The sequence below is a fragment of the Oncorhynchus masou genome, chromosome 19 (assembly GCF_036934945.1).
Source record: "Oncorhynchus masou masou isolate Uvic2021 chromosome 19, UVic_Omas_1.1, whole genome shotgun sequence".
NCBI classification, from domain to species: Eukaryota; Metazoa; Chordata; class Actinopteri; order Salmoniformes; family Salmonidae; genus Oncorhynchus; species Oncorhynchus masou.
In genome coordinates this window covers 30,811,056-30,829,924 of record NC_088230.1, presented here as the reverse complement: position 1 = coordinate 30,829,924, position 18,869 = coordinate 30,811,056, and the positions used below count along the sequence as shown (strand labels likewise).

The window sequence follows — 18,869 nt, the reverse complement described above, 5'->3', positions numbered from 1 at the left end:
CCAAACCATAACGAACCCTCCACCTCCAAATCAATCCCGCTCCAGAGTACAGCATTCGGTGTAAAGCTCATTTTTTCAACGATACACACGAATCCGACCATCACCCATGGTGAGACAAAACCGTGACTCATATCAGAGAAGAGCACATTTTACCAGTCCTGTCTAGTCCAGCAACAGTGGGTTTGTGCCCATAGGCGACGTTGCTGCCGGTGATGTCTGGTGAGGACCTGCCTTACAACAGACCTACAAGCCCTCAGTCCAGCCTCTCTCAGCCTATTACGGTCAGTCTGAGCACTGATGGAGGGATTGTGCATTCCTGGTGTAACTCGGGCATTTATTGTTGCCATCCTGTACTTGTCCTGCAGGTGTGATGTTCAGATGTACCAATCCTGTGCAGGTGTTGTTCCACGTGGTCTGCCACTGAGAGGACGATCAGCTGTCCTTCTTGTCTCCCTGTAGCACTGTCTTAGGTGTCTCACAGTTCGGACATTGCAATTTGTTGCCCTGGCCACAACATGCCACTAAAATGTGCGATTTTGTCACACAATACAATGCCACAAATGTCTCAAGTTTTGAGGGAGAGTGCAATTGTCATGCTGACTGCAGGAATGTCCACCAGAGCTGTTGCCAGATCATTTTATGTTAATTTATTCACCATAAACCGCCTACAATGTCGTTTTAGAGAATTTGGCAGTACGTCTAAATGGTCTCACAACTGCAGACCACGTGTGGCGTCATGTGGGCGAGCGGTTTGCTAATGTCAATGTTGATAACAGAGTGTCCCATGCTGCCAGTGGCAACAAACATAATTGCATTTTGTCGTTGTCAATTTGAATGCACAGAGATACCGTGATGAGATCCTGAGGTCTATTGTTGTGCCATTCATCCGCTACCATCAAATCACCTCATGTTTCAGCATGATAATGCACTGCCCCATGTCGCAAGGATCTGTACACAATTCCGGAAAGCTGAAAATTTCCCTGCATACTCACCAGACATGTCACCCATTGAGCATGTTCTGGATCGATGTGTACAACAGCGTGTTCCAGTTCCCGCCAATACCCAGCAACGTCTCACCGCCATTAAAGAGGAGTGGGACAACATTCCACAGGCCACAATCAACAGCCTGATCAACTCTATGTGAAGGAGATGTGTAATGCTGCAAAACCAGATACTGTCAGGTTTTCTGATCCACGCCCATACCTTTTTTTAAGGTATCGGTGACCAACAGAGACATTTCTGTATTCCCAGTCATGTGAAATCCATAGATTAGAGCTTAATTCATTTTTTTTTCAATGGACTGATTTCCTTGTATGAACTGTAACTCAGTAAAATCTTTGAAATTGTTTCATGTTGCGTTTGTTTTTATTCAGTGTATATGTCACAACAGGTGTAAATATATGAGTCATGACAGTGTCATGACCATATGAAAGGTTATGACAGGTTATGTCAGCTGTTATGACATTTTATGACATGGTTATGACACTGGGTGTCAAGTAAAGTGTTATCAAAAAGGCTTCTAAAGTTTTAATTTCAATTTTAATATATATTTGCCCTTACTAAAAATGAATCAATCTCAACAAATATTTCTTAATTATAATCCACACAATAATTCAGATTTCCTTTTGCTTAAGGTTTATTTTCCTGCTGTGAGAAACTGGTCACATTAAGATCCTACACATGTAATTACAAGTTTTTGAAAAGTTTTTTTTAGAGTAAGGAACAGGTTTATTTAAAATCAAAGTACATTTTGTATTACTGTTCCCCATTTGTATTATGTTATCTGTAACATGTGTGCACTGTGTGGATATTATACACCTTGATGTAATGGACACTTTACATACAACTGTGTTGAATGTAATTAATATAGTGTGGCCTTGAGACTAAAGTGTACCTTGTAGTTGTTTGTACTATGTCTTATCCCTTATTGCTTAAATAGGAGCGGAAATTGACCTCCCTAACACAATACACTCCTTGTGTTGCAACAGTGAGAAGCACCTTATCACAAAGCAGAGCCATATAATAACCATCTATCTCTCTGACTCTGAATCACCGAGGTCATAAAGAACTATATTACTACATTTCTGAACCAGATTCTATGTTTTACCATGCAAAAACACATTTCTAAGATATTTTCACATGTTCATAGAGAAACTGTAGACATTTTTAAATGTATATTTATAGGTCCATGTGAGTGGAATATTGTTATGTGAACCATAACTGTTGTTCTGCTTATATCTTAATGCGTTTTCTGCACTCATAAAATTTTTTTTGCATACAAGTGTCTGCTAAATTAGTATTCAGTCTATGCAGTGATGGAAAAGTACTTAATACTTGATTACAGGTAAAGATACCTTAATAGAAAATGACTCAAGTAAAGGTAAAAGTCACTCAGTAAAATATTACTTGAGTAAAAGTAAACAAATATGTCAATTTAAAGTAAATGTAATTGCAAAAATATAATTAAGTATCAAAACTAAAAGTACGAATAATTTCAAATTCCTTATATTAAGCAAACCAAACAGCATAATTGTATTTTTTAAATTTAATTTACGGATAGCCAGGGGCACACTCCAAAACGTGGAAATAATTTACAAATTAAGCATTTGTGTTTATTGAGTCCGCCAGATCAAAGGCAGTAGGGATGACCAGGGATGTTTTCTTGATAAGTGTGTGAATTTGACCATTTTCCTGTCCGGCTAAACATAAAAAAATGTAACTAGTACCTTTAGGTGCCATTGAAAAATATATGGAGTAAAAAGTACATTATTTACTTTAGGAATGTAGTGAAGTAAAAGTAAAAGTTGTCAAAAATATAAATAGTAAAGTACACATACTACCCAAAAATACTTAAGAAATAGTTGAAAGTATTTTTACTTAATTACTTTTCACCACTGAACAAATTGCCCTGATAACACATGGCTGCTTCTGACTTCAGTTTGTCTTGAAAACCTTGGTCTCACTATTGCTGTCCTGCCATCTAGAGCTGAAAGTAGGAATAATCTGACTGGATCTCAGTTGAATTTGTCACATGTAATACCCTTAGTTTGGCATACATGGTCTTTGTGCTACATACAGTCAGCGCCTTCAGAAAGTATTCATACCCCTTGACTTATTACACCCATCTACACACAATAATTTAATTATGACAAAATGAAAACATGTTTTTAAAAATGTTTGCAAATGTATTGAAAATTAAATAACATAACATGATGCAGCCACCACTTCGCTTGAAAATATGGAGAGTGGTACTCAGTAATATGTTGTATTGGATTTGCCTAAAACTTAGCATGTTGTATTCAGGACAAAAACTTGATTGCTTTGCCACATTTTTTGCAGCATTGCTTTCGAGCCTTGTTGTAAACAAGATGCATATTTTGGAATAAGTTTATTCTATACAGGCTTCCTTCTTTTCACTCTGTCAATTAGGTTAGTATTGTAGAGTTACTGCAATGTTGTTAATCCATCCTCATTCTTCTCCAATCACAGCCATTAACCTCTGTAACGGTTTTAACATCACCCTTGGCCCCATAGCGAAATCTTAGAGCGGTTTCCTTACTCTCTGAAGACAGAGTTAGAAAGGACGCCTGTATCTTTGTAGTGACTGGGTGTATTGATACACCATCCAAAGTGTAATTAATAACTTCACCATGCTCAAAGGGATATATTCAAAGTCTGCTTTTTAAATGCCCTTGTTTGCGAGGCATTGGAAAATCTCCCTTGTCTTTGTGGTTGAATCTGTTTGAAATTCACTGCTCGACTGAGGGACCTTAGAGATAATTGTATGTGTGGGGTACAGAGATGAGGTAGCCATTAAATGCAACTCATTATGTGACATGTTAAGCACATTTGTACTCTTGAACTTATTTAGGCTTGCCATGACAAAAGAGTTGAATATTTTGACTTAAGACATTTCAGCTTTTCATTTTACATGAATTTGTAAACATTTCTAAAAACATCACTCCACTTTGACAATATGGGGTATTGTGTGTAAGCCAGTAAGACAAAATCTCATTTGAATAAATTCAAAATTCAGGCTGAACATAACAAAATTTGGAAAAGGTCAAGGCGTGTGAATTATTTTTGAAGGCACTGTAGTTCATTGTTGTTTTACCATTTATCCATCATTCCATCATTGCAGCATTATTTTTATTTTTTATTTTTATTTCAGCTTTATTTAACCAGGTAGGCTAGTTGAGAACAGGTTCTCATTTGCAACTGCGACCTGGCCAAGATAAAGCATAGCAGTGTGAACAGACAACACAGAGTTACACATGGAGTAAACAATTAACAAGTCAATAACACAGTAGAAAAAAAGGGGAGTCTATATACATTGTATGCAAAAGGCATGAGGAGGTAGGTGAATAATTACAGTTTTGCAGATTAACACTGGGGTGATAAATGATCAGATGGTCATGTACAGGTAGAGATATTGGTGTGCAAAAGAGCAGAAAAGTAAATAAATAAAAACAGATTAACTGGGATAAATGGAAACAAAAACAACAGCAACAATAGTCAAACACACCAAAAGACTTCTGCATTGCCCTGCCATTGACCTGAATACTGTATGCAACTATGCATCCACTTTAGTTATGGATTCTATTCATGTTTATAGATTCTCTGCATATTGTAACTTGTTTAATCACCAACAAGCAGAGGTGAGAGATTTTAAGTGTGTAAGGGTAGAACAATAACATTTTCTGAATAACAACGAGTAGTTTGTTTTATTTTTTGGAGAGCATATCGTCTTTTAGAGATGGGAAACTGATGTGAGAGAATGGAAACTGATGATGGTGTTGTATTCCAACCCCATCATCACCCTCAACCCCTGGGCCACAGGGGACAGTTCTGAGTATTTGTCAGTGTGAGCAGTGGCAGCTGATTTGTTGACGTTCACCATTTCAGCTCTACTAATGGCCAAATTGTCTGTCAATCAAAACAGGGTATAGTTTGTGTTTTCTTTCACCACGCCAGTCATATAAGTGGGCGCGTCATAACACTGTCGGTTGTCGATGGTGCAGGCTTTCTTCATCGCGCAGCTTCAGCGATGTTTATCCCTACTTTAGAGGAAGACATGCACCATTTTAAACCGAATCGACACAGGCGCTACACAACGAGATGCTGTGGGTGTTGCCATGTCAGGACGGGAACCATCATTCTCGGCACTTGGTACATGGTACGTACTATACAATGGTCGCCTTGCTTTTAGATTGTGCTAACGTTAGCTTCGTTGCAGTCATGTTGCAGTACCCCATCGTTGCCATTGCACTGTCGACAGTAGGCCGTTGTACTAACTAACTAACTAGCTAGCTTGTTACCAGTAAGTTAAACCGAAGCTACTATTTGTCGAGAAAGTCACTTTGCTATCTGAATGCGTGCCCTACTTTAGAACATATTTCCAGCTAGATTTATGTAACTGTTCCTGTATTAGCTAACTAACTAACACATGTAATCGGATAGTTAACTAACGTTAGCTAAATTAGTTAATTAGCTAAGTGTCAACGTTACCCGCTAGGGACTTTCAGCCAATAGTGTGATTGCGGCACGCAATTCGGGCAGGGCTGACAACTTTTGAAGAAAACTGGAGTGAGATTTGATAAATGGATTTCATTGCCCCTTGACAGAGTCCCTAGAAGGGGGGCTGGGAATATGTTACTGTTTTAAAGCTAATTTACTGCATTCTGCGTATTGGGTTAGGCCTATGACCAGGGTGGAAAAATAAAAAAACACTTCAGGTGTATTCAGGATGCTTTGAACATTAAATGAACACTCAACATTCGACCACTTTGAGGGGATGAAATTTTAAATTATGCAAAATCTAACATTTTGTTTACATGGTTTGAGAAGCATTCAGACTGTAATGAAATTAGCTAGGGAGACGGTAGAAAAAGTGGGAAGATTGGAAACCGGGCTTGATCCCTGTTCTCAGGTAGAAAGTTGTGTGTAGTGCGCTGCACAGGAGTTAAAACATTATTTTTAAACCTCTGAAGGATCGGACCCTTTCTTTTAAAATTTTAGCCGAGAATGACATACCCATACTGCCTGTAGCTCGGCACCTGAAGCAAGGATATGCTTGATACCATTTGAAAGGAAACACTTTGAAGTTTGTGGAAATGTGAAATGAATGTAGGAGAATATAACACATTAGATCTGGTAAAAGATAATACAAAGACAAAATGTGTTTTTTTTTGCCACCAGATGGCAGCTGTGTATGTGCAAAGTTTTATACTGATCCAATGAACCATTGCATTTCAGTTAAATGGTCTCAAGACTGCCCAAATGTGCCTAATTTGTTTATTAATAACTTTTCAAGTTCATAACTGTGCACTCTCCTCAAACAATATATGATGATATTCTTTCACTGTAATAGCTACTGTAAATTGGACAGTGCAGTTAGATTAACAAGAATCTAAGCTTTCTGACAATATAAGATTTATGTTCTGGGAAATGTTCTTGTTACTTACAACCTCATGCTAATCTCGTTAGCCTACATTAGCTCAACCGTCCCGTTGGGGACCCAACGATCCTGTAAAGGTTGATGGCAAAGGGTAGCCAAATCATAGATTGCAGTCTCCTTGTCCATAGACTGCTTTCAAGGTAAGGACACAAACATTTTGTAATTTGGGTGAACTAGCTATCTCTTTAAAATAGGTCTGGAAGAAAACCCTGCTTGCTATCCAGGAGGGTTGGTCACCCCTGATCTATGTTTTCCAAGTGCTGGGTGTTCGAAAATGTTCTTGTTATAACAATTAATTTCTCAATCACCCAACTTTCAAGGACATTTGAATGAATATCAATATTTAGGAGGTTTACGTCTACTAGTTGAATATCCTTGACATCATCTTACTCTACATAGACAAAATATGTCTTTATGAGGTGAGTCCCCCTACCATCTCTGCCTAGCATGTGCACAATACTAAACTGTAAAAAATTATATTTAATTCCTGGAGTATTTGAATGACTTATTCAAAACTGTCCATGAATGGCTACAATAATACATAAATTGTTTTGAAAGACACAACAGGTATATCATATTTCAAATGGGTAATTCCACTAGCAAAATGGAATAATACAAGTTTGGGGAATAACAGTAGTGTTCTTGTTGACAAGCACAGTAATTATCCTGTATTTTAGCCCATTGTTAAGAATTAGAATTGTTCTACTGATCAGACTAAATAAATTGATTATAAAAAAATAAGACATCTACCACTACACCCTAACCAAATTATTTTCCATCCTCTTTAGAATCACACGTACACTTTTGGGTTCATAATCTGACACAATTATTGTCATAGTTCCAAATCAGGTCACCCTACCAAACTTCCCTGCTAAAACATACTGTAGGTCTGTCGGCTCCCATTTTGTTATCTCAGCCTGAATGCCAATAGGCCGTCATTGAAAATAAGATTTTGTTCTTAACTGACTTGCCGAGTTAAATAAAGGTAAAAAATAAATAAATAAACAAACGAGGGAACTAATGCAAGTGCAGGTTAAATTGACGTTAGTACATGCTGTCAAAAGGCTGCAATAGATTTATGGACGGGAGTAACAACAACTTAATTCTGTTGACGTTTGACATAAAACACAGCTACCATGCTGCTCTTTTTACAGTTTAATAAACTCAGCTCCACTCTAATCTTGAGGGGTGTTTCTTTAAAACATGCATCCAATCCCCTTGATCCTTCACATAACTAGACCAATCGTTTGCTTCAATGTGCTGTGGTTCACAGTGCTGTGGCAAGACAGGATGATGATAGTGGTCCTGCTCATGATGTTAAATTGTAGGCGCAGATGCTTTGATTTCCAAAAGATTTGGAGCACAGTTAACGCGCTAATGTACAAATTAGGAAAATAAATGCAGTTTTCAATGTGTGAGATATTAGGTGTGGCTTGAAAAGGGTCAAATGTGCGTGTCTCACAGCCAATGTGTGAGAATTGACAGCTCTGATGTAGGCATTCCTGCATATGCAGGAACACCTTGAATTTCGGTCTGCAATTACACCCGTCTCCTTTCAGCTCCCTCCCATGCACATCTGGTGCCGGTGCTGTAGCTTGTGCTAGCGGTAGCTGGCTACCAGTACCTAGTTAGCTACCAGTACCTCGTTAGCTGGATACACTGAACAAAAATATAATCACAACATGCAACAATTTAATATATTTTACTGAGTTATAGTTCATATAAGGACATCAGTCAATTGAAATACATTGATTAGACCCTAATCTATCAATTTCACATGACTGGGAATACAGATATGCATCTGTTGGTCACAGATTTTTTTTATGCCTTAGGAGTGGATCAGAGAACCAGTCAGTGTATGGTGTGAACATTTAATTTGGGTCAATTGGGACACATCTCCTTTGCATTGGGACACATCTCCTTTGCATATAGTGGATCAGGCTGCTTATTGTGGCCTGTGGAATGTTGTCCCACTCCTCTTCAATCGCTGTGCAAAGTTTCTGGATATTTACTGGAACGCGCTGTTGTACACCAAACCAGAGCATCCCAAACATGCTCAATGGGTGACTCTTCTGCTGAGTATGCAGGCCATGGAAGAACTGGGACATTTTCAGCTTTCAGGAATTATGTACAGATCCTTGTGACATGGGGACGTGCATTATCATGCTGATACTTGAGGTGATGGCGGTGGATGAATGGCACAACAATGGGCCTCATGATCTCGTCACGGTATCTCTGTATTCATAATTGCCGTTGATACAATGCAGTTGTGTTCTTTGCCCGTAGCTTATGCCTGCCCATAGCATAACCAATGTTCCCTCAAATGTTTTTCATCACTGAGCAAGATTCAGGTCTGCCGAGCGCAAACTTGAACATTTAAAATTCTGTGCAACTTCTGGCGTGCTCTTACTGTGAACACTGAGGTTGTACCCACTTTAAGTTAGTTTTAACAGTGATCAAGTAGGCTACTGGGGATATTTGATCATAATGTAGGCCTACCATTGTGGCCTACAATCAAAAACAATGGAGAAAATGCATCCCATAACATTTTAACATGGAAATAGCTGTTCTATCGTTAAGCCTACAGTAGCAGTGTGGTGGTCAATGTAGGCCTACATTCCTTGACTTTTTGAAGAAAAAAAACATGCAGGGCTTGACATTAACCGGTTTATCCACTTGTTTTTCAGACAAGGTGACTGAAAATGTTGTTCTTTGATGAACGAAAATGCATCATAATTCCCATACCATTATTACAGAAAATCAGACAATGTATCCTACCCTCCGCCTATTGGCTACTTAGGTTATTCAAGCCTGCCTCAAAATACAACACTGTCCCTTTTTATGACAAAAAAAAGCTATGACTCGCTTCAAAGATGTCTAGAAATGCACACCGTGTGCTCTTGTAGGAGGAGGCAAACACTCCCACATTGCTGACTACAAATTATGTAATAACTCACTAAGTAGCAAAGGATATGTACAAATATGCACACCGCTACATGTAGCTGTCGCTTTGCTCTCAAAACAAGCACATCTACTGACAACCGCTCATGTTGTAAACACAGTCCAGTTCAAAGTGAACGGCACAGATCCATATATGGCGAAGTGCCTTTTTGCATATAGGCCCAACTGCAGCTCTTATTTGTTATGGTGCACTGATTTGTGTAGAGTACGGGCCTGAGTCGTGCCAGTCAATGCAATAGAATCCTACTCCGAAGCTTAAAACGCCAAACTGCAGTCCGGTCAAGACTGGTGAGGACGATGAGCACGCAGATGCACTTTCCTGAGACTGTTTGTGCAGAAATTCTTTAGTTGTGCAAAATCAGTTTCATCAGGTGGCGATCCCGCAGGTGATTAAGGCGGAGGTGGAGGTCCTGGGCTGGTGTGGTTACATATGGTCTGCAGTTGAGGACAGTTGAACGTACTGCCAAATTCTCTAAAATTATGTTGGAGGCGGCTTATGGTAGAGAAATTAACATTAAATTCTCTGGCAACAGGCCGCCACTCTACAACACTGAGTATTTCTCCTTTGCCAAGCTAATCCATCCACCTGACAGGTGTGGCATATTAAGAAGCTGATTAAAAAACATGATCATTACACAGGTTCTGGGAACAATAAGAAGGCCACTTTTAAAAATGTGCAGTTTTATCACAAAACACAATGCCACAGATGTCTCAAGTTGAGGGGGCGTGTGATTGGCATTCTGAATGCAGGAATGTTCACCAGAGCTGTTCCCAGAGAATTGAATGTCGCAGACCAACCACAGACCACACTTAAGCACTCCAGCCCAGGACCTCCACATCCACCTTCTTCACCTGCGGGATTTTCTTCAATAAATGTTCACTTTCTCCTTCTCGTTTAAAAAAAAACAAAGCATTTTTAATACTTGATATATGTATTATAAGAAGTGAGAATTACGGAGGGATCGTAACCACAAGTGTTAACATCTCGGAGTGTTTTGCTTTGCACAGTGAAGATGGATAACAGTGCATGATTTAACATCAAGTTGACAAGTGTAAAAAGACCCATTTGATCCATCTGTCGTCATTCACAACGGTTGTTGGCAAAACCTCTGGATACATTGATGACCGAGGCCTATATCACAAGTCTAATCATTAAATATATTATGCAATGTGTGAGAGGGATTTCATATTTTAAATATAACATACACTTTGACAGGGAAAGTCCATTAAACAGATTAGGGGAAAAGGACTCCGAGCAACCATACAAACCACCTGGTAATAATAACTATTGTTTAGGCTCTTCCTAATGAGAGTGCCTTGGTTTTTTTCAAATAAAATGAAGTGTAATTTGTTGCTTATCTGTGGAAACAGAAACCTAGTATGTCACAAAATATCAATGATCTCATCTACAACAGACTGTATCCTAGCCTGGTTTCAGATCTGTTTGTAATGTCTTGACAACTCCTATGGTCATTGTCACTCACGCCACATTATAGGAGTTGGCAAACCAGCACAAACCGATCTAGGACCAGGCTATGTGTTGAAGGTCATAGTGTAGCAATGCCTTTCTGTCTCTCCAGGTGGTGAACCTGTTGATGGGCATTCTGCTGACTGTGGCCGTGACCCATCCAGAGAACATGCCCACTGTGGACCTGCAGTATGAGGTTATCGAGCACTACTTTAGCCACACCCTCCAGGTGGAGGGGAATGTCTTAAAGGGTTAGTTCGTTGTATCTTCATGTTTGGTTCAACTTGAGTTGCCTACGTAGACTATCGTGGATGCTGTCACTACTGGCCTATCTTCCCAAAAGGCAGTAGCTGGCATGATTTAGCATAGTCTCCCGATGTTGGTATTTGTTAGCAAAGCTGCAGTACTTTTCTGGACTGGTACCTCATAACACACACACACACACACACACCAATCCCCTTCTCATCCAGCATTGATAACTTTTGCCAAATGCCTGCTTCTTTAACCTTTCAGCCCTATACAGACTGATTTAGCTAGAACTCTTATTTTGTCACAGGCTCAACCTGTAGAATCAGGATTTTAATACATAACCTGGAGCTGGGCAGCGCTGAGCTGTGCTCTCTGTAGCTGGCTGTTTAGTTTATTCAGTGTGGTTACGTTGTTTATTTGGCTTGGTTGCACAAGGACTCCTCATTTCCCAGAAAGTGACTCAGTAAGAGCTGAAGGGGCTTGGCTCTTGTGGGCAGCGACTGAACCACCCCCACAACACACGCGCACACACAGAGCAGGGCTGTGCCAAAAGGGGAGGGGGGTGCGCGCACTATGTAAATCCAAAGCCTGGCACTGTTGTGGCTTCATGGGTGCCATTTCTAGACAGCTTCTTCCCACTTGGTTGACGGGTTTTAAGAAGGTTGCGAGCCAGTTTGGAGCCAACACAGCCGACTTCGGACAAGCAATGGTATGACATCGCCCCGCGTTAGAGGTACGAATCCCCGGTATGACACTTTCAATGCTGTCTATCCTTTTCTAGGACTCCCACCTACAGTCTAAATAAAGGATATTGTTTACAGACCAAACATGAGGGACTGAACCGCTGTGACCTGCAGTGTGATATTTTTGTGATATCAAAGTACAAGGTTTGTTAGAGGGCCCCTGTTAGAAGAGGGCTTGAAAATGCATCTTTCCTTGTGTCCTTGTGGTAAGTGCAGATCTATAAGCGATTGGATCAGTATTAAACAACGTTAGCGCCAATCCAACCATTTCAGATCTGTGATTACCTCCAGGTAGGTAGGAAGGCAGGATACCTTTCTGAAGTATTCTAACAGAGCTGAAAACAAATGGAGAAGCCCCAAATAAGAGATGTTGTTCCATCCGAATACTCTTCTACAATTACCTACATAAAAAAATGAAAGTTCTTTATTTGACTACCATTTCCATCTGTTCTTTTCCACTGATATCTTTCACTGTAATATCAGATATTTAACACGCGCATAGAAAGGTACACAGTTATCCTGTTGGTGTTGCCAGATGCCCCGATCCAGAATGCCTGCCAGAGGCTGATGAACGTATAGCCTTGCCTCAGACAAACACGGAACGTAAGGCTAAACGATATACTGTAATGGATTGGGCTACAGATTGCATCAGTGACGACCCTCCTGATTCACACACACACACACACACTATGTACAGCTTCAGAACTGAATTTGGAAGCTCCGCATGGTCTACACACGCCTCTTCTCATTCAGTCACATTCAGAAATGCCCTACTAGGAAGGAATGGCTTGCAGATTGCATCAGTTACCGTTATGACAATCGGATATGTTCCACTCTGAAGAGAAACGGCTTCCTGCACAGCTTTAGAACGACTGTCTGACTGATAGTCTGGAGTGAACCACACATGCCTCACCTCAACTCACTCACTTAGTGCCCAGCACGAGGCTGTGAGCTGTTAGAAGCAATTGACCGACGCAGCAGATGGCAGGCCTATTAATTAGCCTAACGTAGCCTGTGTTGTTGTGCATCGTCTTCACTGATGATACTGAGTGCCTGAGTGGGAGAAGCTAAGGGCTCCCCAGAGCACGCTAACGCTAAAAGAGAGCGAGTTAGTAGGCAATGCATCCCTGGAGACGCTTCAGTTACACACAAATCAATTGGGCCTCTGTAGTAACGCTCTCACTGACAGTTGCATGAATGCACTCTGTGGGGCCCCATCATGGGATGCAACTGGCCCAGACCAGGCAGCCATGATGGCTCACAAGGATAGGTGCACAATACCACTATATTCAATTGTTAGTTATAGATAATTCAACATTTGGGTTAATATTTTTTAGATTTAGGAAATGATTCTCCCAACGCCTTTGACTGACGTTAATTTCAAGACTTACTACAAGTTGAGTTTGTAGTTGAATATATATATATAAGTATTTGACCCTAATGAATGAACTCTGTTAGTCTCTGAATTTCTCTCTCTGTGCTTATAGAGAATGCCTGTGTGGGATTCGCAATCTCTCTGTTGATGCTCACTATCAGCGCCATGATGGTCTATGGAGCCATTACTGTAAGTTTCTATCCATCTATTTTGTGTGTGTGTCAATCAAATGTCTTATATATTCTAAGCCCTGCATACAAATGTAAGTTGTGACAGCGGGGATGACAATTACCCCTGGAGGAGTGGGAGAAATAGGAAGTTGAAAAGAGTTCTCACTGAACTTCAACCAATGGTCATGTTCATTATGGAAGAAAGCGAACTGACACGGGGAAGAACTACCTGCAGTTACCCAATAAATAAACACTCATTTTGTGCTTTGTGTTGCAAAATGTTTTAAAACCTATGTGCCCCAATGAACACAACTCTGATGGCAGTGCTTTGTCCCTTCCTGGTGTCTGAAAGGACAATATATTTGTTTATGTCTTAATGCTTTTTAACAGATTCACTGCATGCAAACTCCTTGCTTGTGCATTCAACTAGCCCCACCAGGGTGAGCGGAAAGTTTGCTACACAACGTTGTTCTAATGTTATCATCTTTACCTCACCAGGCCTACCTGATGGGCATCCACACTGACAGGTTTGATGGATATGTGACGTGGACCTGAATAGAGCTTCGTGACGCATTGTCTAGGTTTTGTTTGATCTTTGTGTGAGCAACGAGCGTTATGCCTTAGCTGTGAATACAGGCTCTTAGGTTACCCTTGTAGATGCCCTGTATTCAGTGTTTGTCAGAGTAGTTCCATTGCTGGCTGTAGCCTCCCTTGCTAAATACCCAGTCCCGATGACCTAAGAACAGATGTACATAGATTGATTCAATGCCTGTGAATTTTGTGACATCCTCAACATTGCTTAGAACCCAAAATTTAGATCAGGTTTTTTGCTAGGGCTTGATATGCTTCTTGCTTGACAAACCCCCAGACAAACTCTTGTGAAATGGCCATCCTTTTACATGTATGGTCAATGACGTGTGTTTACTCTTCCTCCCCATGTAGCATCGTGACGGCTGGCTCATCCCGTTCTTCTGCTACCAGCTCTTTGACTTTGCTCTGAGTTGTCTGGTGGCCATCAGCTCCCTCACCTACCTACCCCGGATCAAGGACTACATGACAGAGCTGGTGAGTCAGTCCAGTCCACCCCCCCCAGGCCTGTCGGCTAGTCCGCCACCCCCCCCAGGCCTGTCGGCTAGTCCGCCACCCCCCCCCCCCAGGCCTGTCGGCTAGTCCGCCACCCCCCCCCCAGGCCTGTCGGCTAGTCCGCCACACTCCCCAGGCCTGTCGGCTAGTCCACCACCTCACCAACAATGAAAGCAATGAATTAAACCAAAACAATATGGGTGGCTGGTTGTTGAATGAATTATTTTTACAATTTCTATACTGAACAAAAATATAAACGCAACATGTAAAGTGTTGGTGCCATGTTCTATGAGCTGAAATAAAGATCCCAGAAATGTTCCATACACACAACTTATTTCTCTCAAATAGTGTGTACATTTGTTTACCTCCCTGTTAGTGAGCAGTTCACAATTGCTGAGAGAATCTATTCACTTGACAGGTGTGGCATGTCAAGAAGCTGATTAAATATCATTACACAGGTACACCTTGTGCTGGGGACATTAAAAGGCCACTCTAAAATGTGCAGTTTTGTCAAAACACTACCACAGACATCTCAAATTTTCAGGGAGCATGCAATTGGCCAGCTGACTGCAGGAATGTCCACCAGAGCAGTTTCCAGAGAACTTAATTAATTTCTATACCATAAGCTGCCTCCAACGTTGTTTTAGATAATTTGGCAGTTTATTTATCCGTTATTTTACCAGGTAAGTTGACTGAGAACACATTCTCATTTGCAGCAACGACCTGGGGAATAGTTACAGGGGAGAGGAGGGGGATGAATGAGCCAATTGTAAACTGGGGATTATTAGGTGACCGTGATGGTTTGATGGCCAGATTGAGAATTTAGCCAGGATACCGGGGTTAACACCCCTACTCTTACGATAAGTGCCATGGGATCTTTAATGACGCAGAGTCAGGACACCCATTTTACGTCCCATCCGAAAGACTGCACCCTACACAGGGCAGTGTCCCCAGCCACTGCGCTGGGGCATTGGGATATTTTTTTAGACCAGAGGAAAGAGTGCCTCCTACTGGCCCTCCAAAACAGTACATCCAACCGGCCTCAAATGCAGACCACGTGTAACATTCCAGCCCAGGACCTCCACATCTGGCTTCTTTACCTGCAGCATCATCTTGGGGGGGGGGGGTGCTGATAAGTATTTCTGCCTGTAATAAAGCTCTTTTGTGGGCACCCCAGTGGTTGGGCCTATGCCCTCCCAGGCCACCCGTGGGAAAGCCCTTGCCCAGTCATGTGAAATCCATAGATTAGGGCCTCGGGAATTGATTTCAAGTTTCCTTATATGAACTGTCTTTGTCTTTACATTAGACCTGCTGCCATTATATCAGATGGATTTGACATCTGAATGAGAAATGAAAAAACACTGGGATGTTCAATGGAACTGAAGCTAAAGATACTCTGTAGGCCCATATTTCACTACAATCCCTGGTTCTATGGGGTGTTTCGTTTCTGTACATGCTGAATGTGTGTTTCGTCTCAGCCAGACTTCCCCTACAAGGACAACCTACTCTCCATGGACTCCAGCTGCCTGCTGCTCTTCGTCCTCATGTTCTTCGCCTTCCTCATCATCACGAAGGTGTGTGTTTCTGGAAAATGGACTCATTTGAATACTAAACTTATTTTCCCCCCATCCAGATACCCAAGAATATTTAGATTTACTGCACTTGTTAGTGGTAACTGAGATCTTGATCTGATTTACCCAATCCATTGGCTGAACTTTAGTAGACGGATGATAGACCTTGACTGACAGGTCTTCAGTAGATGGTTGATAGAGCTTCTGGAGATGAATCAGTGGTGTTGGAGCTGGGCAAGAACACAAGCCTGCACACTGTAGCTCTCTAGGACCAGGATTGAGCATCACTGGCTCAGGTAGAAAGACCTAACATTTTGGCTGTTCCCCCCCCCCAGGCTTACCTGATCAACAGTGTGTGGAACTGCTACAAGTACATCAACAACAGGAATGTGCAGGAGAGTGCTGTTTACCCTACCTTCATGGCCCCTCCCCAGGTTTGTGTCTAAAAAGCCTGCTCTCCAGGTCCCAAACTAATTGTCAATGACACACGTAATCAAACCTCTGAAGCATACTGTGACATAACCAGTAGAGGGCATACCTTTCACATGCTGAGTCTGTTCCAGGATGCAAGGTGGTTTCAATTGCGTTCGGAAAATATGCAGACCACTTGACTTTCTCCACATTTTGTTACATTACAGCCTTATTCTAAAACTGATTCAATTGTTTTTCCCCCTCATCAACCTACACACACTACCCCATAATGACAAAGCAAAAACAAGTTTAAAAATGTTTGCAAATTTATTAAGAATAAAAAAACTGACATTTACGTAAGTATTCAGACCCTTTACTCAGTACTTTGTTGAAGAACCTTTAGGCAGCGATTACAGCCTTGTGTTTTCTTGGGTATGACGCTACAAGCTTGACACACCTGTATTTGGGGAGTTTCTCCCATTCTTCTCTGCAGACCCTCTCAAGCTCTGTCAGGTTGGATGGGGAGCGTTGCTGCACAGCTATTTTCAGGTCTCTCCAGAGATGTTTGGTCAGGTTCAAGTCCGGGCTCTGGTTGGGCCACTCAAGGACATTCGGAGACTTGTCCCGAAGCCACTCCTGCGTTGTCTTGTCTGTGTGCTTAGGGTCATTGTCCTGTTGGAAGGTGAACCTTCATCCCAGTCTGAGGTCCTGAGTGCTCTGAAGTATCAAGGATCACCAATCAAGTTGTAGAAACAGCTCAAGGATGATCAATGGAAACAGGATGCACCAGAGCTCAATTTTGAGTCTCATAGCAAAGGGTCTGAATACTTATGTAAATAAGGTATGTGTTCTAGTTTTAATACATTTGCAAAAATGTCTAAACCTGTTTTTGCTTGGTCATTATGGTATATTGTGTGTAGATTAATGAGGGGGAAAAATGTATTTAAACCATTTTAGAATAAGGCTGTGATGTAACATGTGGAAAAAGTCAAGGGATCTGAATACTTCCCGACTGTACACCCAGTCTGCCCTCCTTTCCAGTCTTGGATGGATCTAGCAAAATATCAAATGTCTCATATGATTATGGCTTTGGTCCTCTCACTGTGTGCAGTATATTTATAAATTAAAATAATTCTCCTTCTCTCCTCAGTACATCCTGCCTACCTATGAGATGGCAATGAAGATGCCAGAGAAAGAGCCCCCTCCCCCCTACATGCTTGCCTGAAGACCCCGTGCCCCCCCTCTCTACCCCCATATATATGTATGTGTGGTCCACCCAGAGCTCGTCATTTTGACTCCACCATGCATTTCTAGAGAGGAGGGATACTCTTTATAAAGTCTTGCTAACATTCAAACCCCCGTAATATTGTAGACAAGTGAGAGGGGCAGGTGAAGTGTATAAAGCCATGAAAGCTTTACGACTGTTCGTTCCTTGTCGAGCCCCGTCTTTTGATGCCTTAATAAAAAAGGATATTGTGAAAGTAGCATCGCTTCAATGCCTTTCACCAGTCCAGCTTTAGAAAAACAATATCCTTTCCTTATAGATTGATATTATAACGCGTGAATGTAAAAAGGAATACTCTTAAGACAATCCACTTATGATAACTCATCTTTATCCTTGAATTGTTTTTTGCTTGGGGCGTTTGAAGCACTTTCTCTTTATCCCTTTATTTATTTAGCCTTGGACATCCATTCGCCACCTGTGTGCGCCATGTTCATTCTCCGCCACCGCCTTTGTGACCTTGCGTTGTTAGCTTAGTCAAGCTCGTGTATTGTGTTGCAGTTCGACGCGTCCAGACACTGCTGGTTAAAGGGATAGTACACCAACAGTTGGCAGATGTTTTCAGACCTCAAAATTTGTCCAATGTCAAGATGAAATAATAAGACTTAACAAAAGTTTGCTTTGGAAGACTGAAATCAGACAAACTTTGGTTTTGAAGTGGACTGTCCCTTTAAGGAGAGCGTAAGGTTCACCTGAAGGGAACGAACGGCTAGTGTGAACAGTAGTGGATCCATGCTACTCTTTCTTTCTGCCTTTTTCTTTACATTGTGTTTTGATCCTTGTGGGAAACAAATAGCTTCAATAAACCATTCAAAAACATTTTGTATCCATTACCCGACTGAGTCCATTCATTTTAACCTGATGTGAGCAAAGAAACATCCTTAGTTGAGAACCTATTTGGTTCTGTACTCAGGTTAAATGCTCATTCCAGTCACTCCCCCCCCCCTTTTTTTTGCTGAAAGATGACAGCCAACTGATGTTGCACTATGATTTAAGTCAAATTATTATATATTTTGGCTTAAAGTGACATCCAAACTGCCCTCTGTGTTAAAATCCATGTGAATGTGGTGTCTTTTCCTATGATATACAATTATTTTGG

General features: G+C 41.2%; 1 protein-coding gene across 1 annotated transcript; it reads left to right on the top strand.

Moving 5' to 3' along the window:
- The first annotated feature begins 4,970 nt into the window (after positions 1-4,970).
- Positions 4,971-18,589, top strand: laptm4a (lysosomal protein transmembrane 4 alpha). The gene is made up of 7 exons (XM_064925626.1): positions 4,971-5,176; positions 10,999-11,137; positions 13,366-13,442; positions 14,366-14,488; positions 15,985-16,080; positions 16,413-16,511; positions 17,639-18,589. Exons 1-7 carry the CDS (start codon positions 5,048-5,050, stop codon positions 17,711-17,713), a joined length of 738 nt encoding a protein of 245 aa, XP_064781698.1. The 5' UTR covers positions 4,971-5,047; the 3' UTR covers positions 17,714-18,589.
- Positions 18,590-18,869: the final 280 nt, after the last annotated feature.